This window comes from Drosophila miranda, chromosome 3, assembly GCF_003369915.1.
Source record: "Drosophila miranda strain MSH22 chromosome 3, D.miranda_PacBio2.1, whole genome shotgun sequence".
Classification (NCBI taxonomy): domain Eukaryota; kingdom Metazoa; phylum Arthropoda; class Insecta; order Diptera; family Drosophilidae; genus Drosophila; species Drosophila miranda.
Genome location: NC_046676.1, coordinates 18,431,538 through 18,456,627, shown reverse-complemented (window position 1 = coordinate 18,456,627; position 25,090 = coordinate 18,431,538). Strand labels below are relative to the sequence as shown.

At 47.6% G+C, this 25,090-nt stretch overlaps 2 protein-coding genes across 4 annotated transcripts; both read left to right on the top strand.

Annotated features, from left to right (window-relative positions):
- The first annotated feature begins 458 nt into the window (after positions 1-458).
- LOC108159595 (protein king tubby) lies at positions 459-25,063 on the top strand. 3 transcript variants are annotated; one of them, XR_001775339.2, is made up of 7 exons: positions 1,254-1,295; positions 22,906-23,176; positions 23,239-23,706; positions 23,771-23,961; positions 24,019-24,156; positions 24,222-24,643; positions 24,705-25,063. XR_001775339.2 is itself a non-coding variant. In XM_017293049.2 (6 exons), the coding sequence occupies exons 1-6, from the start codon at positions 1,254-1,256 to the stop codon at positions 24,489-24,491; spliced, it is 1,380 nt and encodes a 459-aa protein (XP_017148538.1). In that variant the 5' UTR covers positions 459-1,253; the 3' UTR covers positions 24,492-25,063. The 3 variants fall into 3 exon arrangements, 1 of the variants encoding a protein (XP_017148538.1); XR_004472502.1 differs by having other exon boundaries at positions 24,222-24,647; XM_017293049.2 differs by having other exon boundaries at positions 459-1,295; positions 24,222-25,063.
- Positions 19,885-22,203, top strand: LOC108159594 (glycerophosphocholine phosphodiesterase GPCPD1). The gene has a single exon (XM_017293047.2). The coding sequence runs from the start codon at positions 20,082-20,084 to the stop codon at positions 22,143-22,145; it is 2,064 nt and encodes a 687-aa protein (XP_017148536.1). The 5' UTR covers positions 19,885-20,081; the 3' UTR covers positions 22,146-22,203.
- Positions 25,064-25,090: the final 27 nt, after the last annotated feature.

Below are 25,090 nucleotides of genomic sequence, written 5' to 3'. Positions count from 1 at the left end.
CTCCCTCCTCCTGCATGTCGACTTACATGTGTTTGTGTGTCTGATAATCCAAATGCAAAGTCTGCGAGCAGACAGAGACAGCATAAATCCAAGTGCAAGAAGAGCCTCCTGCACTCGCTCGCCAGCTGCACATCTGTCGGGCACGGCATGGTTGTAAAAGGAAGGAGAGGAGAGGAGGGAAGGATAGCAAAGGTGCCAGACAGAGAGCGAAGAGAACCAGACATGAAGAGAATGTCAAGGTATATAAAATATGAGGTATAGCAGTCTCCCATTCTAGTTTTCTTTTTGCTCCGACATCACAGACACACACACATTAACTAAAAAAACATATTCTAACAAAAATAATTATATAAATTATTGTGTACTAAAACATTCATGATTGAGCGCTCTCCACAAGCTGGCTTACCTTCTAGATATTTTGCCTTGGCGAATCCAACAACACAGAACGATGAGGGTGAGAAAGCAGCACAGGAAACGTTGAGCAGAGAGCCGTTTCGTTTCGTCCTCGCTCCCGCTCTCGCAAACGACAGGACAACAGAAACCACAGCGACAGCGCTCGTCGTTTGGCATCGTTCGGGCATACTTTCGTTTCCATTTGTTAGCGTTTTGGCTGTTGAAATCGTCGTCATTCCGAAATCAACAACGGCACGGTATACTTCTTCGCCCGGGCACTACCAAAAGAGGCGCCAAAATTGTACGTTTCAATGCAGACGACACACATCACACTCTCACACGGAAAATTGGCAACACGCGAAAAGTGCACAGAACGCGAAGGTGCGATAGCAAAATTGAGCATTAGCATCAAAGGTGTATTAGAAATCGAAAGCAAACGAAAGCGGAAGCAACACGAAGAGAAGAACATAAATTGATCGTGACAAGAGCGAGAGAGAGAGAAGTGCAAGAACAGCTGGTCTGCACGCTTTGGGGTTGTGTTTTTTTTTGTCGCGTGTGCCGCCGTCGGGAGAACCACACTACAACTACAACTGAAACTACAGCTACAAGGCGAACCAGGTGTGCGGGTCTGGGTGAGCGCCTGATTTTTTTCACGTTTTTGCATGCTCTGGCGGCACTCTGCCAGATGCAATCCCCTTTGCCGTCGACCCCCGCTTCGGTTTTTGTTTTGCTACATTCGTTCACCCAGAAATACATACACATATCGCGATATATATCGCGTCGCTAAGTGATAACCAACACAAAAGTGGAGAAAGGAAGGAAGAGTGTTACTGTAGATCCAGAAAAAGCAAAGCTGCAAGATGTCCGCAATTAGCAGTCGCAATCAGAAAATGGAACAACAGGTTGGTGTGCCCAGAATCATGGAATTTTCCTATATTTAGCAAGTAATAATTACAAGTGAAAAGGCTGCCGTTATATCCCCTTCTGTACAAAGTCCAAGTACGAAGTATATGGTTCATACATAGATACTTCTTAGATCTATTTGGATACACTCTTCTACTTGCCTCTGCATGCAAGAATTGAACCACCAACCAGCCAGATGTTTATTATTATCCCGATCGAAAGTGGAAAACTTTTTCCCTTGTGGTAGGTGAGGGAATCGCCAGCCGTTTCGGTATAGCCGCCAAGCCGCTCCGATTTATTTCATATTATTTTGTAAATTTATCGCCCTTGAAGCCTCTACAGCTCGATGTTAGAGCGTGCAACCGGTCCAGATCCGATGATGAAATCCCCACTCAGCTACCCGAATCCCACTTTGTAGTCGCTCCAGTAAAAAGCGGTAAAAGCTGGTCAGACCATCCTGACGCCTCTGAATAACCATACAGCCCACGCCGGCCAGCTCAGAATTGCACAGGAGTACCCTGGCTTTGCTCCCGATCAGGCAGGATTTGGGATAAGTTCTATGTTCTAGGCGGGTATAGAGAATACGCATTGAAAGAGCTATTTCCAAAAACGTTCTTATATGTATGTACACATGTACATGTTGATACGTACTCAATCAAAAGCTTATCAACTGCTGAAAGAAGCGCCTCCGTCGATTTGACTTCCTGATTAGGTCGAGCTTAATCCGATACATAATCCGATAAAATGTACATATGTATCTAGTATAGATGTATATATGTACCCTGTGTGAAGCGGTACTCGAAGAGTATAGGGCGCATTTCTATTACGATGTAAATACCGTGTTCGATAGAACGATGGACCAACTAAAAATCCTCTTCAAACAACCCTTTCCTCAACATCCTCGCTCTTCAGAGTGAATCATCAATTGGCTGTGAAAGTTGGAATTTTCATTGATACATTTTGGCAGCCCAAAGACCGTCCACTCATCACATCACAGGCATTGTCCACTTTTCGTCCACAACTCTGGCCATTCAAGCCCCCGAGTGTTTCAATGGCCATTGTCGAGGTGTTTTGTTGTGACGTGTGCTGCCTGGCCACCAGGCCCGTCTGTTGCCTGGGCAACGGCGTCCAAATAAATCGAAACTCACCGAAACCTCTAAAGCCTTTGAGCGGCTCGCTCCACCGCCAGGCCACCTGAGTGCCGTCCTTTCTGGGTATTGCTGCATTTGCTGCAGCTCAATACGACGACTGTCATTGGCCCTAATTATGTTGGGTGGCAAGGCGTTGGAGAGGCAAGAGCTCCGCAAAGAAGCGCCTAGAACACCAGCAAGCACGCCCCCCCCCCACACACAGACATAAATCGAATCGTTGCCAAGTGTTTGGTTGGTTCGATTTTCCACTTGGGGGCTGAGATTGCTTATAAAACATGTAGCAGCTGTTCACGGCTGCTTAATGCAATGACATCACGAAGACATACTCGTACAACAATTACAAGCAATTTCAGCTCCAAATGAAATTACGCGGAGCAAATGTTCGATTCTTCTTTTTGGATATTAAGATATGAAAAAACAGAGAAAGGGAATGATCGAAAGGAAAACTTGATGGGGAAGCTAAAGCAGATTTAAAAACGAGGGGGAGCGTTGTGAGTTGCTGCGGAGACCGCAACTCCACATTTATATCCGATACTTAGTCAGTATGGCTGATTTTAAAATATACATTTTATAGTGCGATCTAACAGGAGTGTGGATACCAAATTTGGTTAATCTTGCCTTATTAGTCTCTGAGATCTGGGGATGTAACGATTTTCGTCCTTTGCGGGGGAGGAGAGGGGTGTGGTGAAATTTTGAAATAAACAGAGCGAGAGAGAAGGAAATTGTATTCTTGATTCAGGCTATAATAATTATACGATCTGGTTCAGATTATGCAGTCTGGAGATATACTTATACATACAATAAGAAGCTAAAATAATAATTATTCAATAAAAATCAGGAATAACAATTATAATAATAATTATTCAATAAAATCAAGAATAACAATTATAATAATAGTTATTCAATAAAAATCAAGAATAACAATTATAATAATAGTTATTCAATAAAAATCAAGAATAACAATTATAATAATAGTTATTCAATAAAAATCAAGAATAAAAATTATAATAATAGTTATTCAATAAAAATCAAGAATAACAATTATAATAATAGTTATTCAATAAAAATCAAGAATAACAATTATAATAATAGTTATACGATAAAAATCAAGAATAACAATTATAATAATAGTTATACGATAAAAATCAAGAATAACAATTATAATAATAATTATTCAATAAAAATCAAGAATAACAATTATAATAATAGTTATTCAATAAAAATCAAGAATAACAATTATAATAATAGTTATTCAATAAAAATCAAGAATAACAATTATAATAATAGTTATTCAATAAAAATCAAGAATAACAATTATAATAATAGTTATTCAATAAAAATCAAGAATAACAATTATAATAATAGTTATTCAATAAAAATCAAGAATAACAATTATAATAATAGTTATACGATAAAAATCAAGAATAAAAATTATAAAAATAGTTATTCAATAAAAATCAAGAATAACAATTATAATAATAGTTATTCAATAAAAATCAAGAATAACAATTATAATAATAGTTATACGATAAAAATCAAGAATAACAATTATAATAATAGTTATTCAATAAAAATCAAGAATAACAATTATAATAATAGTTATTCAATAAAAATCAAGAATAACAATTATAATAATAGTTATACGATAAAAATCAAGAATAACAATTATAATAATAGTTATTCAATAAAAATCAAGAATAACAATTATAATAATAATTATAATAATAATAATCACAGAAGTTCGGATATAAAATGTCGTTGCTCTAGCTCTTATACTCTTTGACCAAGAATATATATACTTTATGTGGTCGGAAACGATTCCTTCAGGACGTTACACACATCCATTCTCACCACAAATCTAGTATACCCCTATACTCATTTTGAGTATCGGGTATAACAAAACTCTATTACCGGGCTGTGTACGAATACAGATCTTGTTTCAAAACTGCTTTCACACTTCTAATAATTCACACGCCTTAATATTAAGCATATTTTATGCATGATAGAGCTAAAGTAAACCCCCAAATTTATAGGTGCAATAAAGAGTGGAAAACGCACAGAGTGGAGCCAATTTGCACTTGGAATGCGATGGTATACTCGTAAATCAACATGAAGATGCACGGGTATGTACGTTTGTATGTATGTGTGGCAATCAACTGCTTTAAGCGGTCGCTAAATATACACAAAGGATTAAGAAAGCCTTTGGCCGGGACTACTCCCGAAAACAAAACGTGACCCCTCGCCGCACACGGTTGTTTGTGTCCTGTGTAACCAGGGGCAACTGTCACAACAAGCCCTCAGAAGGGGATACACAGGACACGGGCCGAGAGACAGACAGAGAGAACTAGAAATACATATATGAACAATATTTGGTATTGTTTTCATGTCTGCTGTTGTCCCATGGAATGCCATTACGGCGGTTTCGGGGGGTATAAAATCGATGGTTACTGGAGCTCTGGCTCTGTCGTGGTAAAGCGGAGTGATAAGTCACTGGATGGTTTGCCACATGTGAACATAATTCACCCCCAGCGCAAGGACCACTCTATTGTTCCGCGAACTGTTCCGAGCTTTGCCTCACACGAAATCCCCATCAAACACGAGGAGTCCCAAAAACAACGGAAATGACGCATCGCACCTTCACTTTCTCCGTTTTTGTGACTGTGTGTGTATGTGTGTGTGTGTGTGGGGGCGTGGGAGTGGGTGTTAACTGGCTTTCTTGGCCTTCTTGGCTTTTACCTTTTGCGGTTTCAGGCCAGGCCTGTAATTTGTGCTCTGTTGCTTCAGGCCCCAGGCCGAGGTTCTTGACCCAATCGTGGGGACGGAAAATGCTGGTGGAGTGGAGAGTTCTGTCGGTTCAGACCACCAGACGACTGACTAATCGAATGCCAGCCATTAAAAGTTGGGGGCCTCAAATATTTAATATGGCCAATGCCGAAAGGCACTTAAGCCTGTTCTTAGCAACTGATTCAAAGGTGGAGAAAAAATACTTTCCCTGGATTGAAGTACTTTTCAAGATTTTGCCAACTATTTGATGAACAATTCCGTGGTTTCTCTTTGATTAAAGTCCGGGAAAACGATGAGCAGTTGGTGGTGTGATGGAGGCTTAGCAGCACCTCAAAGAAAACCCCCCCGGGGCACATGCGGAAAGCGCCAAAAGATGACTTTTCTTTGGCAACTCTTCGCACCTAAGCGCCTCGAATACCCGGACGTCTTTCCGCTGAAAATCTCACAGAAATCAACAGGCAGGGCAGGGAATATACTGCGTAAGTTACGTGAATGAGCGGAAACTACCTAATGGGAAAACTGCACACAGAGGAGAAGTCTCGGGCAGCTCCTTGCCCAAAAAGCAATTCATTTCCAATTAGAGCTCACAACTTCTGTACGTACTAATACCTAGCAATCAATTTTCTGGCTAAAAGCTTTGTCCCCATCTCTGGGTTGGGCTGGAGCTCGTCTCCTGTTTCAGTTTACGGGTACGCGTCCTGCGTCCTGCGTCTGCTTCTGACACTTTTCGTTTGGCTTTAACTACACTTGGCAGTCGGCAGTCGACAGTCGACAGTCGGCAGCTGGCAGCTTAAGAGCTCAACTGCACTCTCAAATGGCAGGCTCACATCTCGCTCTGGCAACTGGAAACTTTCGGTCAAGCTGCACGAGAGCAGCCCATCAGAAGCACTCCACAGAGGGAGATAACTTTTAGGGGGAAAATATGGGAGTGATGCCATAAACACTATTGCGACATTTTTCTGTACACCAAAGTGCGAGGGCGACCGCATTTCCATTGCAGATTTTATTAATTGCCGTTTCCCTGCGAGTCGCGCTGCCAACTTGATTCAATTTATCAGGCAGAAAAGCCCGGAAAAGTTTTGCATATGCAGCCCAGGGGGGAGGGCCCTGGAGGACTAAGAACCGTCACTAGGAGCGGGGCTGCTGCAAATTAATTACAACTTTGGGAATTGGTACTGTTTCTACACGCTGCAAGGCTCCAACTTTCGGCATAAATTTCTCTATCTCCACTCTTGTGGAAAAATATGAATAAATCGTGTTAAATTGGTGAGCTTTCGACAAGGGTTTGTCATCCGTGTGGGCACATCCATCCATCGGTTCCCCCACACTGTTGGACGGCAATTAGCAACGATGTGAATTTAGCAATTTATTGCAGGAAATTCCAGAGCAAAAGTATGTGCAAATTGCAATTCTTGAATCGACTTTTCATCTGTGGTTTGGCCGCAGCTGACAGCCAGCTTCCATCACTGATTGAGTGGTTGCTCGGTCGGTGGTTGCGGTGACTCTGTGGTTAAGCCATTGACAGAAACCCACAGAGCAGTCTGTGCAGAAAGTGACATTCACTTCGTTTCAATCCAATCCCGGCTCAAGCCATTTGTGTGCTCTGCAAATTAACAAGGTCGTTAGTCGGTTAGTCGGTTAGTCGGGTTGGAGCTCGAGCACTCGAGTATTTGTATTCAGCCATGGATTTCGGAGCCAATTACGGTGCCGGGACACCTGCCAGGATACGTGCCTGCCCAATGCTGTTGCTTTCCATTAATTTATGTGTCTCTCTGAATTGTTTATGACCCGTCCGGTCCGCTCTAATATTAATGCAAATTCCATTTGGCCAACACCCCGCCGGCTGTTTGCATTTGTTTTTGTCTTTTTCAAATTGGATACTAATTAAAATTAAATAAAGGCAGAGTGCGGACAGGATTAAGGATTTCCATTTCGATAAACCAATGAACGTTAAATGCAAAAATTAATAAAAGCCTCGCTCCACTATGTCGAACTCTGGCTGGAATCCAATGGTGCAATTGTGTGTGGCCTGCGATGGAAATGGCCCATAGAGGCTATAGACTATAGAGTCGTCAACTGAATTGAATCGGGAAAGTGGCCTTAATAAAAATAACGTTATTTAATATCACTCATACGTCATGTGGCCCACGGGGAATGCTTGTCGCCGTCGCCGTCGCCGCGACTTACTTTGCTTTATTACAAAATCATATCCTTCCCTCTTCCGGGACCCTCCCCTCTGCTCTGGGTGGCACTTGGGGGCCTCCACTCAACTGAGATTTTCACATTTTCCAGCGTTTTCCCTGCGTTTTTCCTGCGCCCTGTGCTCTGTGCTCTGCTGTCTGCTGTCTGCGCTCTGTCTTCGGCTTTATGCTGCTTTCTGTTGTCGCACGAAATGAAAACGTCCGAAAGGACCTTAATAGTCAGATTATTTCTGGCTGCCATCTTGCACAAGTCGTCAGTTTTACGACACTGTGCCTTTTTTTGTGTAACTTTCAAAGATTGAGATTCGGAGAAGTAAGGACCTTGGCGTCACTTCAATTTGCATATAAATCGTGCATTTAAAGAGACAAAACTAAACATTCACACAATATATGTTCTGTTCTGTTCTGTTTCAATATTTATGGCAATCTCCGACCTTTCCCGCATTGCCAGCCGCAAGGCACGTGTTATTCCCTCCGTTCTCCAGCTGTCAGCAGCAAATATCTGTATTTATTTAACTTGATTTGCATTTGTTTATCGAAATTAATTGTCAAAAGCAAAGTTTTCGACTGCCAACAGACCAATGCAAAGTGATGCCAACTCCTGGGACAGCCCTCGCATCGTCCAGTGTTTATTTCTGGAGTCTCCGAGGAGTCTTGGAGCTAATTAAATGTTCATCAAACGCCTGGATGGTCGCTCCTTGCCCTCCTCTCACTTGCTGTCCATCACTGGTTGCCTCTCGTTGGAAAATTAATTAAACGCAGCGTTTAAGAATCATATAAAATTTCATTTTCACTCTGGAGTGGAGAGTTCTAGTGGGAATCGAAAGACAACACAAAATGATCTCCAAAATGGAATTAAGGCAATTAAATATTCCTCCAGAGAGCACTTCGATTCAGTGTGTGTTCGCCACCCTTTAAGTTCCCTCTCACCGAAAATATACAAACGTATACGTATTCGATTTCCCATCGAACACTCGACAGACAGTTTCCCTCACCCCTCACCCCTCATTGAACAGCCCAACACGACTGTAGTTGTTGCTGTTGACAGTCGACTGTTTGTATTTCTCCAATTGAGACGTTTGCTGCGGGAGGGGGAACCATGGAACCATGGAAATCCAGGCCATGACCATAAAACATTTATTGCTGTCGACTTTTCGGCGCTGGTGGCTGGTGGCAGGCATTCCAAATAAAATGGCGTCCAGCCGAGAGGGATTCCCGTGAGGGGCGATCTATCAAACGGGATCCATAGCCAACCACTTCTGGAGGATGCGCTTGTCCGCTGCATTGGGCTTTAAGCTCTTCTTAATTACGCTTTCAGCGCCACTCTCCGGCGCTCTCCGACGAGCTGTCGACATCCGTAATGGGGCTTTGTCCGCTCCGGGTGCAGCCGCTGGCAGCGGTTAAAACTCTGGAAATTATACCATTTCAAAGGCACAGAAATGTATGTTTTATACTCCGTTTTATTTGTGTGTTTATGGAGCGTTGGAGCGTTCCGGTCACTGACTTTTGATTGCCCCTCGAAGCAGGCAACAATTAACTCGCTTCAAGTGCTCCATCTGTGACTTTCACTCGTCAACCAGGCCGTCATTTTGCCATGCCTCGTGGCTAATTCGGTGTCCCAGGGCACGCCCCCGGGCCAGGCATTCCTAATTTGCGGCAAGCGTATGATTGTGATTGCTGGCCTGCACCTCGCCCCCCTCTCTGGCTCTTCTGGCTCTTCTGGCACTAATTGCAGTTCACCTTAAAGCGGCCGAAACCGAGAACTTTGTGGCCGCCAACCACTCAGCCTCACTCAATTCCCCAGCCTAATTAGCGGTAGTGTTTGGGTTATTGTTTCTGTTGGGAACAAATATTGTACTTGTCTTTTGTTGAGATTCATTTCGAGCGGTAGTTGAGCGAACAGCAATCAAAATGTTTACAGTGGAAGGAAGACAATGATTCCTCACTCAGAACTACAAGATTCCAGCACCTTCTATCCGCTTGGGACTATGTTTCCGTTCTAGCCTTGACTCAAGTTCATTTCGTTTACAAACAAGTGCAAGTCCTGGTGCCAAGTCCATGGCCAGCTATTAGGAACGCGTGTTACGCTTCCTGGCTTCCTGGAACCGTTGTGGCCTTAAACATTCACGTTAATTACAAGCACCGAAAGTGCGGGAAGAAGGTTGAATAGAAACCCCAGAACGGGCCAGTGCCATTCATTGGAAAGTCCTGCGAGTGAGGAAAAATCGAATGTTCCACATGTGTGTGTGTGGTGGGGGGGTGGGTACCCATTCATTCATGTATTCATTCATGCAACCATTCAGGCATATCAGCGTTCTAGCTGGATTGGCTTGGCCACAACTCCCCGCTCCCCGCTCACCCCACCGCCCCCGAACCACTTTGCACCTGCAGTGGGGACTGTTCTTTTAGAGGTCTTTGACGAACGACCATTGCAGAGGCATGGCTGAAGGAGGGACTGCCAGAAGGGACTATCCAGAGCAGTGCAAGGATGTTCTCTTCAGTTGAGAAGAACATTCGTACTTGTATATTGGCATTTCATTCCATTACAGATCGTTTTTTCCCCCCCTTCGACTACTGCTCTGCGTCTGTGTTCTGTGTGCTCAATCGATTGTGCGTGGCGTTTGTTCTGCTGTTTGTTTTGACATCGAGAACCACCTCCTTTCGCCCCCCCCTCTTTGGAAGTCTCAACGTGCCACATGTCGTGTGTCATGGCTTTAATCGCTTTTTTATTCAGTTGCAGGAGCGAACATATTTGTTCTCTGCCTCTAGTCGTGTCTCTCTTTGCAGACAGAAAGAAAAACTTGATTACTTATCAGAAATATCGAATCAAAATTAATGATTTCCAAGTGACATATGACCCGAGGTCCTTTCCATTAATTACGGATCGAACCTGCCACTGGTCGGGGCAGGTATAACGGTCAGAGTAATTTATTAGACATTTGAGCATGGGAAATCATTATTATATAGAGTGTCTCCTTTTCCACCATAGATTATAGGGTGTGTACATCCCCATTCCCATTCCCAAAAACCCCCCTTCGACTTAATGACATTTGCATATTTTAATCGAATTCTTGTCCTTCCTTCGACACTGTGAAGGTCTGCTGCTTTCATCAAGGATGCCGCCCCGCTGACGATTGGAAACTATTCAAATCTGTTGCACACACACACACACACACACACACAAATACAGAGACAATGAGTTATGGAAAGGTATTCCCATTCCCCTTCCCATTCCCATTCCCTGGCACCTTTTATCGGTGGAAAGAAGTGTAAATTAAATTGGATTCCATTTTTTAATGCGGATGCGAAGAGTGGAGAACATTCGACATGACAGCGTCGAGCACTTGGCATTGCAGCAGCTGCCACAACAAAGCAAAGCGTTGCATGTTGCAGCCAAGCGACTTTCGAGGAGTTTTTATTGATAAAACTTTCCGTCCGCGTCGCTGGTGTTAGTGTGCCAAGGCAACGGTATCCTTGTAGAGGCTGTCCCGCGTGCATATTTGCCTTTCGGACGGAGAGCCTTTCTGAGCCACCGATTATCCTTGGGCCCATCAATCAAACTATATTTTAGTGACAGCGTTTACTTAGGTCCTGATTTGCATGATTTATGGCATAACTGTCGCGTTTAGCGGGAGGCCTTTAATGGACCTTCAATACAACTCGATTAAAGCCCGTCTAATGTCCAATTAGCACTGGAAAAGTGCAACTAATTAGTGAAGGAGGCACAGCTGTCGCCACGCCCACACATGCATGATTATCCTGCCCGCAGCTCCCAGCCTACAGCCCACAGCCCACAGCCTCCTGCCCCCTGTCGTCTCCTGATGCAATTAAAATAATTGCTGTCTGCTCAAAACTGTCAGCACTTGATGAATGCCCAGGCCCAGGCCCCCCCCCGGCCAGCAGAAGCGCTCTTAATGCGACTGCTAAGCCGTGGCTGTCTGTCCTGGCCGAAGGATACGTAATCAAGACTATGGCTGCAGATGAAAAGGAAACTTTTTGCCATTCAAGAGATGCACTCGACTCGGCAGGCAGCCCTGAAAAGTAGGCAACAGTTTCCAGCCCAAAAGAAGAAGCGGAAATGTAGAGCTATCTCCCTCTCCCCCTCTCTTTCCCTGTGAGATGTACGTTCCAGCGGAGAACGGCTAAGGCTCTAATGCTCTAATTAAATAACAATTGGTCAAATCACGTCAACGAAACAATGCTCCATCGTAATTGGCAGGGAATTAGCAAACAAACACTGTCCCTTGGGGCCGCCAGATGCATCGGACAACACAGGGCTGTTCAGGAAGGGGCACTTGCATATTCAATCGAGTAATTTGGCCGATGACAGGAGGCATTACATATATAGTATGTGTCCCACAATCAATGAAGAGGCTGCCTGCCAGAGCTTATGCCTCGAGGCCCCCACAGACACAAACTTCTCGTAGTCCCTTGTGGCTCGTTGATGGTCGCCCAGCCGGCCGGGGTCCGGTCCGTTCAGCCTTTCCGGAGGGAAAGCGATAGGGATAGGGAGAGGGAGAGGGAGAAAGTTTCACTGGCATTCCCAGCTCCCAGTTACCACAATCAAAGGCACAGAGAGAGGCATTTATATTGCAAGTTTCCAATTGCCTGCAAAATGCCAAAGCCGAGGCAGATTTAACCCAATCCCCGCCCACCGCCCACCGCCCCATATACCCTCTACAGTGCAGATATTTACACAACATTTATGTGTGTAAAGAGTTCGGTAAACGGTTCTTCCACTTTTCCCCGTTTCCCCAAAAAGAGGAGCTAAAGGAAAGTGAAATAAAAAGTAAATTCGAACAAAAGCCGATTAAGTTAAGAAGGTTACACGAAACGACAGGACCCTTTTTCTGCGGTCGCTTTAAGCCATTTTTCAGCGAATTATTGGACAGATTTTTTTTTTCTGTCTTCAACTGCGTAAAGTTTTCAGAAATGGAATTTATTGAGAATTTATAGTGCAATAAACGAGCCATTTGTAGTTTTATTTTTATTTGTACGTTTTATTGGCAGTTTATTTTATTGATTGCAATGATTGCAAAAGTTCCACTTTACGATCCTATCAACTACACACATAAAACGATAATTAATGCAGGAAAGGGGCCCCCCCCCTATGCAGATACCCTGCATATTGATCGTTCTTGTGGCATATATAATTCTTGGAAAAGTATAGAAAATTTCAGAGTTTGTTTGAGTTTAAAAAACATTTAAATTCCCTTGATATCAAAAATCTGTGTCCTAAAAATCTTTATAGAGATAAATAATGCATAAATAAAATCCTGCAAGTATTAACTTTTTCTTTGGTGCTTCTTTTTTTATTCAACAAAAACTTTTCCCTACATTCGCGAGCTCTTTTCGAATGAACTTTCACTGAATCAATATAACCCTGTTGAAACAAGGACTTCTCCTTGCCCATTGCTGTGTGTGTGTGTGTGTGTGTCTCCCTGTGCATCTTTCTCATCAGCCATCCATCCATCCATCTCTCAGTCTCAAGTTTCTTGCCAGTTGTAAGATTTTCCTGGCTTACTTTGTTTTTATGCCACACAATTTGTGTCACCTTAAGGAACTCTGCACGTAGTCCTGTGGCAGGTCCCCGGGCAGGTAGCCCCCACAAACGGAAAAACTTTATCTCGAACCAGTTTTTGGTATGTGGCTGGAATATATTTTTGTATGAAAAGAGGGAAAAGAGGGAAAAGAAAAAGGAAAAACTGGAAAATAGTATCTGGTAAGTAGCATATAAATGTGTGGCAAAGTCAGAGCAAGAAATGGAAATGCAGATGGGACACAGACAGGACACACACACGAGAATTTCCTTAAAAAGGAGGAGAAATAAAATGAGGAAAACTACTGCCAATAGCACGGACGACGGACCAAGGACCACGAACCACGAACCAGATGGGTCTGGCCGGATTCTGGCAGATACTTCATCTGCATATAAAGAAAATATACGATGTGTGTTAAAAAAGCCGCAGTTTTTTTCCTGCCGACTTTAAGCCCCAAAGGCGAATGCAATTCTCTTTGAGGCGAGAGAAAATGCCGGGGGAAACAGCCTTTCAGGTGAATTTTACGCATTTTTCAATGCCCTTTCCTCCGCTTCGCGGTCAGCCTGCTTTTCTCTTATTTAAATCCGCGCAAAGGCCTAAGAACATAATGATTAATTAAAGTATTTCTTGCGCGAAAAATTCAACAACTTTTTTGGCGCCCCAAACCCGAACCTTTCTCGCTCGGGAAAACCCCATTGAATTCATACAGTAGATGGAAATAATAGCTGGCTGGCACTCGCGTTCCCCGCTGAACAATGAGCAGTTTTTTCCATAAAGAAAATATTGTTTCGCCCAGTTGCAAAGGGAAAACTTTTTCAATTTAACATTTTTCGCTCGGTTTTTCCACGCGCGGAACATGGGAAAAATAGCACATTTGATTTAGAAATATAAGCTGGCTGCAATTTGTTGCTTTTTGTTCTCGCATGGCTTATCCCCCCCCCACTCCACTGCAGAGAAATCGTTAGCCAAAGCCATAACTTCAGATTATGGCAGGAAATACAAGGTGGAAAGTCGAAAGATCGGAGGAAGCTGGAGGGAATTCTACTGCGAGACCTAATCGGGAAATTAATATCCGATTCGATTGGCAAATATTCTTTTAATTATTCCCATTATTAGATATTTGGGGCTCCCACAAAGGATGGGAAGGGAGGTCGGGGTCGGGGTCGGCCATTGTCCAAACAGACAAGCCATCCTACGAGCCGCACCGGATATGCTTGCATGGCAACAAAAGCCAGGCTCACCTGCCAGCTGTGCCCTGTTTGCGCTCCGCAAACAGCTCTCGCCAAGCACCCACTGGGGAGAGGACTCCGTGCATCAAGAGAGTCCCGAGACTCTCGGGAGCAAAGGGAGGACACGGGCACAGTCACAGGCCACAGTCCAAACTGATTTAACCTTTCCACGAGTACGAGTACGAGTACGAGGCGCCTCCGGGTGTTTGCTGGATCTCCCAGAGCAGATGGCGCAAGTCTGGGAGCTTCCTGGGTGCTAACGAGTGAATTCATGGTGCTCTTTGTTTGTGCACCCCTTGCCACACACACACACACACACATGCCCCGTGGAGAACCCACAAATATGTAACATAACAAAGCCCCGACAGTGCCAAAGGCTCTGTTACTTTGACTTCACGGGCACCCTGGCACCCTGGCACCCTGGCACCCCGGCAGCCGGGCAGCCGGGCACCGGAACGGAACGGAACGGAAAGTTTTGTGGCCCACAACTTGGTCAACTCGGTGGGGAAAATCGAACTGGGCGAAAAGTCAGCCACAAGTCTCAGCTGTCAGTAGATTGCTTTCGAGGGAAACTCGTGGCTTTCTCTCCACAGAAGCCTCATGGGAGAAGTGCGTTGCCAATTTCTGTTTAGCTGTTCGATAGATGTCAGCTATTCAGTTATTGTTCTGCAAATTGAAACGTCTAAACTTGTGTTTGGGGAACGTCTTGAAATTTCCGACCTACATTCCACCCATGTACACACTACTGCACTGTTGCAACAAAGGGGCATGCCTCAAGGTGGCAGCGTGTGGGGCGGGCGATTGTTTTCTGTTCCTTGTCACTTGTTCACACACACTTGCCCCTGCCTCGCCTCATTTCTCTGCGTGCTTTGTGGCCCTCATGCATACTGACACACACACACGCGCAGAGCCGCAGTCAATGTCGATTCGTTGTAATACCCTGCCACTAGAAGTTGTATACGTTTAAGTCGGGTTTCCATTAGAATTCGGATCTGTTTCCATTGCGTTCCTTACCTTACCTTATTGCCTACGAGTACCTTGCCTTGCTAGTGCGTTAAGCAGTGCAGTCGCAGTTTTTCTTATCTCTTGATCTCCTGCTCCGCCTCTCTCGCAATCGGTTCATGCCATTGCTCTCTCAGCAACAACAACATACAGGCGACACACTCGTCTGTGATGACTCTCTTTCGGCTCAACTGGAAAGCCAACGCATATATTTCTCTCGCTCTCACTGCATGCTTCTCCCAGAAGGCTGGCTCTGTATCGGCTATGAACGCTGCCAGCCCTCTCTCATCTCTCCCTGTAAAGGGTGTCCCGTAGTCGCAGCGTATCCTATATAATTCCCATTTGTTTTTGTGTGTGTGTGTTGGCTTTTGTTGATACTCTCGTTATTGTTCGGAATTTGCATACAAAGCGCCTGCAAAGGGGGAAATCACACTAAAAACGTAACTAATTTGTGCCCGAGGAGGATCTCGTGTATTTGGCGACACTCACACACACACACACACGCACAAGGCCCTGAAGGACTCGAGTGAAGGGGGAGTGTGCGACTGAAGAAGGACTTGTGAGCCCGTAAAGTGGCTTTGTCGAGTCTTAACAACTTTTTTGTGCGCAGGCCATGCAGGCGGCAGAGGAATTTTCACTCGAGAAATGAAATCAAAGCCACTTGCCAACAACATTGAGCCGCAGAGAACAGAGAAAGGGGGAAACAGAAGAGAAACGACAACAACTGGGAGGAAAGGAAAAACCGCAGCAATTTTCTTGTTCCCATTTGCGGCGATGCCTTCGCCTCTGCAAAGAAGGATAGGGCAAGGATACGGCAAGGATACAGCACCGGAAGCACAAAAGCCAGTTGACTCGATGGCAACAGCAGGACCGGAGAAGGATGTGCATCTAATCAGCCCCAAGAGAAAAGAGTATGCTCCTCTAATGCCTTCCCCTGGATCCCCTCCGCCAATTGTGGATCGCTGCCTGCAGGTCACAGTGCAAATGTTATGGCCGCTGAGCCGGAAATTAAATTTGCATGGCTTTAATGTTTAAACGTTTAAACCTTAAACACACACGCACACGGGCCACGTGCCCTGGAGCTGAAAGGCTGCGGAAAAATCGCTCGAAAGAGTGAAGCAATCTCATAATCCTTATTTAATTAAAAGTCCAAAAGGGAAAGAAAAAACCAAATTCTATCCGAAAGCATATTTCCCCTGCAGGAAATCATTTCAAATGTTATATCAATTTGCAAATTTCATTTTGCACATCCTTTATTTACCCATTTGTGTTGTTGCATGCATCAATTTTTGAAAAATTCCACTGGGTGGTTTCCAGTGCAGAGGAAACACCGCTTTCCTGCTGGCCACATTTCTAGCTTTGGCTATGACAAATCCTAACAGTTTTCTTGTCTTGCCAGCTCTTCAAGCAGGACTATTTTGGGCAGAAGATAAGCAGAGAAACAAACGCTTTCGATTGCTGCCCAAATCCATGGCCCGCAAGGCGCCAATCTCTTTATCCAAATCGGGGGACCACAACCACCGTGCCATTCCTGGCTTTTCGGCCATTGCCTCTATTGGGGGGGGGGGGGGGACAGGACTCGCTCGACAAGGCCATGGCTTATGGCTTAATGAAGCGAGCACGTAAATGATTGTCAATATGGGCCAAAAACCGACCAGGGGCCAGGGGCCAGGGGCCGGGGCAAGGGCCATGTCAAAGGAAGATGCACGAAAAGCTGTCCCTCGTAATAGTTTTCCCGCATCTCTCTTTGGGGGTTAATGGCCGGATCGTGTCGATGACTGCTGGGTGTTGACCAGCCTGGAAATTGATGAGCAGCTTTCCAGGCCATCGCTTATTCGATTTTGCGTGTGCCCCGGTACGTGTGTGGCCGTGTGGGGCATTTAATAGTTGGCTAAACAGTCCCTCTGCCGAAATCAATGTAAGTTTTAAAACACCGGGTGGATGTGGATGCGGATGCTCCAATGCCCTCCAGGCAACTCACCAAAGCCGCTGTAATACACGCATATAATCCTTTCGACAAAAAAGCCTCCCTCTGGCTGATTCAGGGCTTGATTTGGTTTTCCCCAGCACACAGCAAACAGTAAACAAGCTAAAACAAGAAAGAAAAGCTGTAGGTGCGGTGGCACCCATGGTCTAGATACCCTGGCAAGTCCTGAAGAGGACTATCCGCCTTTAAGCAGACAGATGCTGCGTGGCAGGAGTATATTCAACATTTGAATTGCCTTCTGGTAGGGTATCCACAAAAAATGAGACAAAGACTTGGCTGGCTTTTGGCTGCTGACGCTCTCAATTTTCTTTCTTGTTTTCCGGCACGGGGCATGGGGGCGTATGAGTAATCATTTTATTACGCGACCCCCGAAAGAGCATGCCGCACAGATGTTGACCTTCTTTTAATGTGCCCCACACTTGGGGGAGGGGCTCGGTGGTGGGTTTTTGTGTGCTGCCAACATACACGCGTGCACGGGGCATGGCTTTTATGACTCAGTGTTAGACCTCTTTATTACGTTACGCATACGCAAATTTGTCTGGCCTCAAATTAAAATAAATGCGCTAAGCAAAGCGCAAAAGTTGCTGAAGCACATTATTGTGTTTGGAAAATCGAAAGATAATAGAACCGCACAACTTGGAGGAACTTCACGGAAACAGCCACAGAAAGAGATGCACATTCTGGGTCTCTAGACAGTATGAATATAAAGCACCAAGTGTGTCGGCTTTACGAGGATATACGATCGCATGGATCAGGCAGACGAGGGCGGAGAGACGTCGCGCCCTCATTGGGGTTTACTTTGTGGATTCCCTGCCCTCCCTCCCTTATTTATGTCAAGCCATAAACGAACCCCATTCGACTGCCTGCCCAGCCTCCCAATCCCCTCCGCTCCACTCCTTCCGTCGCTCAACTTTTTCCGCGTAAGCGCAGCATTTCCTCTTCGGCTTCCTGCTTCTGCTGTACGTGTCCTGGAATTGTGTTATTCTACTTTGTCTCCCTCCGCCTGTCCCTCTCCTCTGGCTTTTCCGCTCTGCCAACTGATTTCAAATTTACACATAATCGCGTTTTCCTCATGAAACGAAACGAAACGAAAACAGAGCACGGAAAAACAGAGCAATGTTGAAACTTTAAAGCAGCGATGGGCATCCGAGCCCGAGCTGTGGAACACGTTCGGGCCCAAAAACAAAATACACGTCGTGTGCGTAACGAGTCTCGCCGCTCTTTAAGGGAACAAGTCGGCTGGGGTGATTACCATTAGACCAGAGATTCACGGGGTGGCTTTGATTGTGATTGCAGCGAGTCGAGCAACGCTTGAGACTAGCCTGATTACGCCGTCGTTTTGTGGTGTGAGGGAGCGTACGCTCCACCCACATTTTTTCCGCCCACCATTTCACTCTCGTTTTCTTTCCGCCTGGAGGGACCCTAAGTTTCCGATTCCTTTATACATTAGAATTAAGTTGCGTTTTCCTGGATGTCAGGGGCCTCGTCTTCTCTCTCCATCCTTACGCCTCCTGCCCTAGTGCCCCTTTTGCCCCATCCACGTGGTGATCCGTATTCGTTACAGATGCCCGTCGTAGCCCAACAGGATCCCGAGGCCGCTATCCGGCGATTGCCTAAGCGCTCCCGGTGACGTTTGTTGGTGTCCCGCATGATCCCAGTAGTTCCCCAGGGTCTCGAAGGTGCTGTCCGGCGATTGTCAAGCCCCCTTGGTGATACCTGTCGGTATCTCCGCATAGCAAAGACCATCGTAGTAATTCTTAGTCCGATAGGGTCCCGTAAGTGTTATCCGGCGATAGCCTAGTCACTCCCGGCGATACTTGTCGGTATCCTCACTGGGTAAAGACCTCCGTGGTAGTTTAAACCCGTGGTAGGACCCCGAAAACGAGGTTTGGCGATCTGTACGCCCCGTGAGGTTCCCCCAGGCCTTGAAGTTGGTCGCCGCCACCTTCAAAAGGGCTACCTGGTTGTCCCCTCCAGCCCGTCGGGGCCCCACACGCCCCTCGCCTCCGTCATCCCCCTCGTGGGACTGGTCCGCCGTCCACCATTGTAGGTCCGAGACCCAGCCAGAATCGCTACCTTACTGTGGGAACTCGCTGTACTCGCTGTTTTTTGTTTTTTGCTTAACTTTACAACAAGCAGGAATTATTTCCACTCGACTAGCAACTGGTGGTTCTCCCACAGTTTGCCCCATTCCCCCATTTCCCATTCTCCACCGCTCGGCCTCATGCCGCATGTTACGAAATTTGTAATTGAGCGAAGCGGATAAATTACACGGACGCCGACAAACTTTCACCATGTAAATTGTGGGTCAGCCACCACATAAGGGGGGACAGATGAGAGATGAGAGATCCCCACCGCCCTTTCCCCTAGAGCAAGGTGAAGCTTTTGCGCAACGCTCGAAATCAAATTCGTTTAAAAACTGCCCCCCAGAAGCAATTCGTTGATGACGTAGGCACCACAGCCCCCACCGAAAAGCTCTCCTGCCTGAGCATGTCGTATCTGTATCTGAAGCCGATGCTGATGCTGCAGCTGTAGCTGTAGCTGTAGTTGTGGCTCTGGCTGTATCTGTATCTGTATCTGTATCTGCATCTGCATCCGAGAGAGCTGTGCACGAGTCTAGGCCACACGTGCGTGAGAATAGGAACGGGCTGGTCTCGTCGGACGCAACGGCTCGAAATCTGATAATCAGTCAGTCCCGAGTGGCAAGTGGAACCTTATCGTCGCCGCGTCGCCACACTTGTCGCGTCCACACTTGACCACGCAGATGTGATGTTGGCGTTGCCATAAATCCCGCCATTCCGATTGCGATTCTGATTGCGATTGTGATAAGAGCTCTCCGCCAAAGTCAGAGCTGACTGGCAGTTGCAACGCGTTTGCCGTCGAGCGTAGACATGTCCGCGTCCGCGTCCGTGTCCGTGTCCTGGTCGAGGACACTCGTCGCCCTGACCATCACCTGGCTGAGCATGGTCTGCCTCCTGCCGGTGGAGACCTTCTGCGACACCTCCTACTACGAAAAGTACTACGCTGCCCGTCGCTACGTGCCACTCAAGCGGAATGCCCCGCTGCTCTTCAACTTCACCCTCACCCTGACCGATTCCGACTCAGCCCAACTGGCAGTCCACGAGCGGCCCGCCCTCGTCGGCAATCTGCAGGTGCTGGGCGCCTGGAAGGCCAGCGGAGCCCTGCTCCTGAACCGGACGGCCATCCACAACGTGTGGAGCGGATCGGTGGAGATTCCCCAGAACAGCAGCGTCGAGTATCGCTACTTTGCCGCCGCCGTGGGCCGCTCCGGGAACGTGCAAGTCCGTCGCTGGGAGTCGCATGTGCTGCCAAGGACCTTCAACGTCACCAAGCTGCCGGGCAACCGGAGCGACGAGTTTGGGGTCATCTCTGGCCAGCGACAGCTGACGCTGGGCTGGCTCCAGGAATCCGGTAGCATTCTACAGCTGAAGGTGTTCCGCGACGCCCTGCGCCTGGAGGAGGATCCCGTGGACTCCGGGCGTGGCGCGCTGCGTCTGCGCGTGCAGCCCGTGGATCCGGCCACCCTGTCGCCCATCCTGAGCTCCGCTCGCGCCAACATCGAGTACGTCCGCATGGCCTACGCCGACAGCAAGCTGCGGGCCCAGCCGGAATACGGAGTGCCGTATGCAGCCCCCGACATCCTCATGTACCACGCGGCCCTGGATGAACTGGAAAAGGTGGCCTTCCTCGTGGAGGTCTATGCAGAACAGACGGAGGATGATCTGGTGCGGCTCCTGGGCTACGCCCACCTGCAGCCCACATCGTTGACGGGCAGTGAGGGCACTGTGACCCTCAGCCTGATCTCGCCCCTGTGGCAGCGCGTGGTGGGAGAGCTGCGGATGGAGTACCTGCTCATCCGTCCGATGGCCAACCACAGCTTCGATCTGCGCACCAGCTTCGCCCACTACTGGAGGGGCAACTGGACGGGGCTGGAGATCGGGCACCGGGGACTGGGCAAGAGCCTGACGGTCACCTCCAATGCGGCGCCTCTGATCGAGAACACGCTGGCCTCGATGCTGGCCTCCGTGGAGCTGGGCGCCGATCTCGTGGAGTTCGATGTGCAGCTGACCAGCGACCTGGTGGCCATCATTCACCACGACTGGAGCATCCACGTGTGCATCCACCCCAAGACGCCGACGAGCCGCGACGACCTCACCGAGGTCCTCTTGAAGGACATCACCTACGAGCAGCTGAAGGAGCTGAAGACCTACCAGATCGTGGGCAACAAGATCGTCGAGTACCCGGCCCACAACAACGTCGAGCAGCTGGAGCAGCGCCTCTTCCCCACCCTGCAGGACTTCTTCGAGCGCGTGAACCAGAGCGTGGGCCTCGACATTGAGCTGAAGTGGCCGCAGCAGAAGGCGAACGGGGAGTACGAGAGCGAGCAGACGATCGACAAGAACCTGTTCGTGGACCGCATCCTGGAGGTGGTGCAGCAGCACGGCTGCGGGCGGCTCAACATCCTGAAGAGCTTCGACGTGGACCTGTGCTCCCTGATGCGCTTCAAGCAGAACATGTACCCCGTGCTGGTCCTCTCGAGCAGCACGAATGACTACTACTCGGATCCCCGCACCAGCGTCGTGGAGACCATCAACTTTGTCCAGGCCTTCGATCTAGCCGGCATCGCCCCGAACACCGTACCCATCAAGGCCAATCCCGCGCTGGTGCAGAGCGCCAAGGACCAGGTCGAGCTGGTCCTGGCCTGGGGGGCCGACCTCAAGGACCGCGCCTCCATCGACTCGTTCATCCAGATGGGTCTCACGGCCGTCATCTACGATCGCATGGACCTCTGGATCAGTCCCAACCAGACGAGTGCCTTCGAGTCCGAGCAGGATCTGCCCGACTTCTTCCAGCTGCAGTGCGAGCCGGCGCCCCAGAAGCGCGTGGTGAACGCCACCATCGAGAGCATCCTGAGCAACGTTAACTTCTTGTAGTACTCTTACTTATACATATTTACGTCAATCAATAAACGAGCTAGAAAGGAGCCCCTGATCTACCCCTGCTCCTGCTCCTGCTCCTTGAGCAATGGGTGGGCGTGGATTCCCTGAGCATTGGTGCCGTAAATGCGCCACGCTTTCCCAGCTATACTCGTACGTGGGCTGGCAAAAGTAAACGTAAACGTGAACTTGAAAATTTAAGTCTTTAATGAAATCATTGCCATATCCCACCGATGTTTGTGGGAATGATGATGCTGGGTTCCATTTGCATACCCATACCCCAAACCAAGCAATCAACTGGGGGCTGCGCTACTGACGTTGGATGATGGCTGGGCTATGGTTCCGCACGCTTTTCCCTAGAGACAATTACCTGCAGCTCTGGTCTCGCTTTGCACTCGCTGCGGCGGGGATTAGGGGTGTCCATGCATATGTAAATACGCGGCATTTATTACAGCCATGTATCCGATTCGCCGTCGGTGGGTGTACATGTTGTTCGGCAATTTGGTGCGGCAGAGCATGCTCGCAGGGAGAGAGAGAATTGCCACAAATAATTGGATATGCAAAATGTTGAATTCAAAAACAAATGTGCAAATTGCCGTTTAGTAAATCAAGAATGGTAATTGCAGTGATGGATCCATATAACAGGGTACACATCTGTGGGTTTCTCTAATTATCAAAGGTCATAATCGAAGCCATCTATAAATTATTCTTAGATTAGATTTGAAAGTAGCTAATCTTATCGTCCGTTCGCTTACAGCGCCAGCTGATGGAGGCCTACATACGGCAGAAGAGGGCGTCGCCGGGCATGGTCCAGGCCAGTGATCTGCAGATCAGTCGACCCATGTCCGGGATGCGCAGCAACAGCCGCGAGCTGCATGCCTACGACGGACCGATGCAGTTCATCAGCTCGCCACACAATCCCGACCAGATACTCACCAACGGCAGCCCCGTCGGTGGAACAGTTGCCATGAATTCCACTCGAAATCACTCGAACAACATGCGGACCCTGAGTACCATCAGCCAGGAGGGTATGACAGCCCTAGCCCCAATCAGAAATGAGGAGGTAATGATTGCGTTCTTCCATTCACAGCGGATCTAATCGAGGAGATATCATCGCATGAGCTGGAGGACGAGGAGAGCAGTCCCGTGACGGTGATCGAGCAGCAACAGACCGCCCCGCACAGCGCCAACTCCACGCATTCGCAGCGGCCAAGCACCACCCGCCAGCCGTCCTTCAACGACACCCTGGACGAGGATGACTACACCAACCGCAACATAGCCGGTGCGGCACCTGTCCGTCCCGTTGGACTGGCCTCCTCGCCCTACAAGGAGGCGGGTCTGGACGGCAGCAGCATGGAAACATCGAACGGAGCCGGTGGGGAGTCCGAGGGCGACGTGATCGGTAACATCGATCAGTTCGTGATGCAGCCAGCGCCCCAGGGAGTCCTGTACAAGTGTCGCATCACACGGGATCGCAAGGGCATGGATCGGGGCCTGTTCCCCATATACTATTTGCACCTGGAGCGGGACTACGGAAAGAAGATCTTTCTGCTGGGAGGTGGGTCAAGCATGGACTCCTTCTCTCCGGGAACTCTCTGCTTAATCTTCCGATTCCTTTGCAGGTCGCAAGCGGAAGAAGAGCAAGACATCGAACTACATTGTCAGCTGTGACCCCACGGACCTGTCCCGCAGCGCTGATGGCTTCTGCGGCAAACTGCGATCCAATGTCTTTGGCACATCCTTCACGGTCTTTGACAGTGGCAACAAGGACAGCACGGACAGTCCGCGTCTCGACCTGGCCGTCATCATCTACGTGAGTACAACATCCAGAGAGGTGGTGCAATCCTAAAGGATTTTTACTCTCCAACAGGACACCAACATCCTGGGATTCAAGGGACCCCGCAACATGACTGTGATACTGCCGGGCATGACTGAGGACGATCAGCGTGTCAAGATCAGTTCAGCGGATCCCAAGCAGACGGGCATTCTCGACTTGTATAAGATGAAGGTGGGACTCTTCACTGATCCGATCCGAATTTATGTATCATCCCAGGAATTGAACAATCTTTGCAGAATATGGACAACATTGTGGAGCTGCACAACAAGACGCCCGTGTGGAACGACGAGACGCAGTCGTATGTGCTCAACTTCCATGGACGCGTCACTCAGGCGTCGGTGAAGAACTTTCAGCTGGTGCACGACTCCGATCCCGAATACATTGTGATGCAGTTCGGCCGCACCTCGGAGGATGTCTTCACCATGGACTATCGCTATCCCCTGTGCGCTATGCAAGCCTTTGCCATAGCTCTCAGCAGTTTCGATGGCAAAATAGCCTGCGAGTGAGCCAACCCAGTCCCAGGACCTGTCCCGCTGCCTTATGTATAGATGTCTAATGGATCGTGGATCGTGGATCATGCCATGGTGGAAGACAAAGACCCATTATTGATGATAGCCTCAGAAATCTAGTCACTCGAAGTAGGACAACGTTGACATATGTGTGTGTGTATAGATACGATAATGTACTTAATACATATGTTACGTACAACATTTTTTCAGAATTTGCTCACCGATTTATACCGAAGAATTATAGTACGTAGTTGAGTTCGTGTAACTTTGTACTTCTAAATGTGTGCCCTGTAAACGCCCTGTAAGTTCTATTGTAAGCGATATCGAGACATGTATGTATGTAGATGTCATCAAAGTTAAATATCATTGATCAATTCGATAGTCCGCATATAGGAGCAGACTATATCCAATGCGATTACTAATAGCCGGTAAGAGAGCATACTAACTTTTTCTGAGCTCGAAATATGATTAAGGCCCCAAGAAGTATCGATTCTGCGAGTATTTATGTATTGTATTTACTTTACGACTCTATATCACACCAAATACATAATAAAAAACAATGCAATACATATTTAACATATTATTTTATTCAGAGA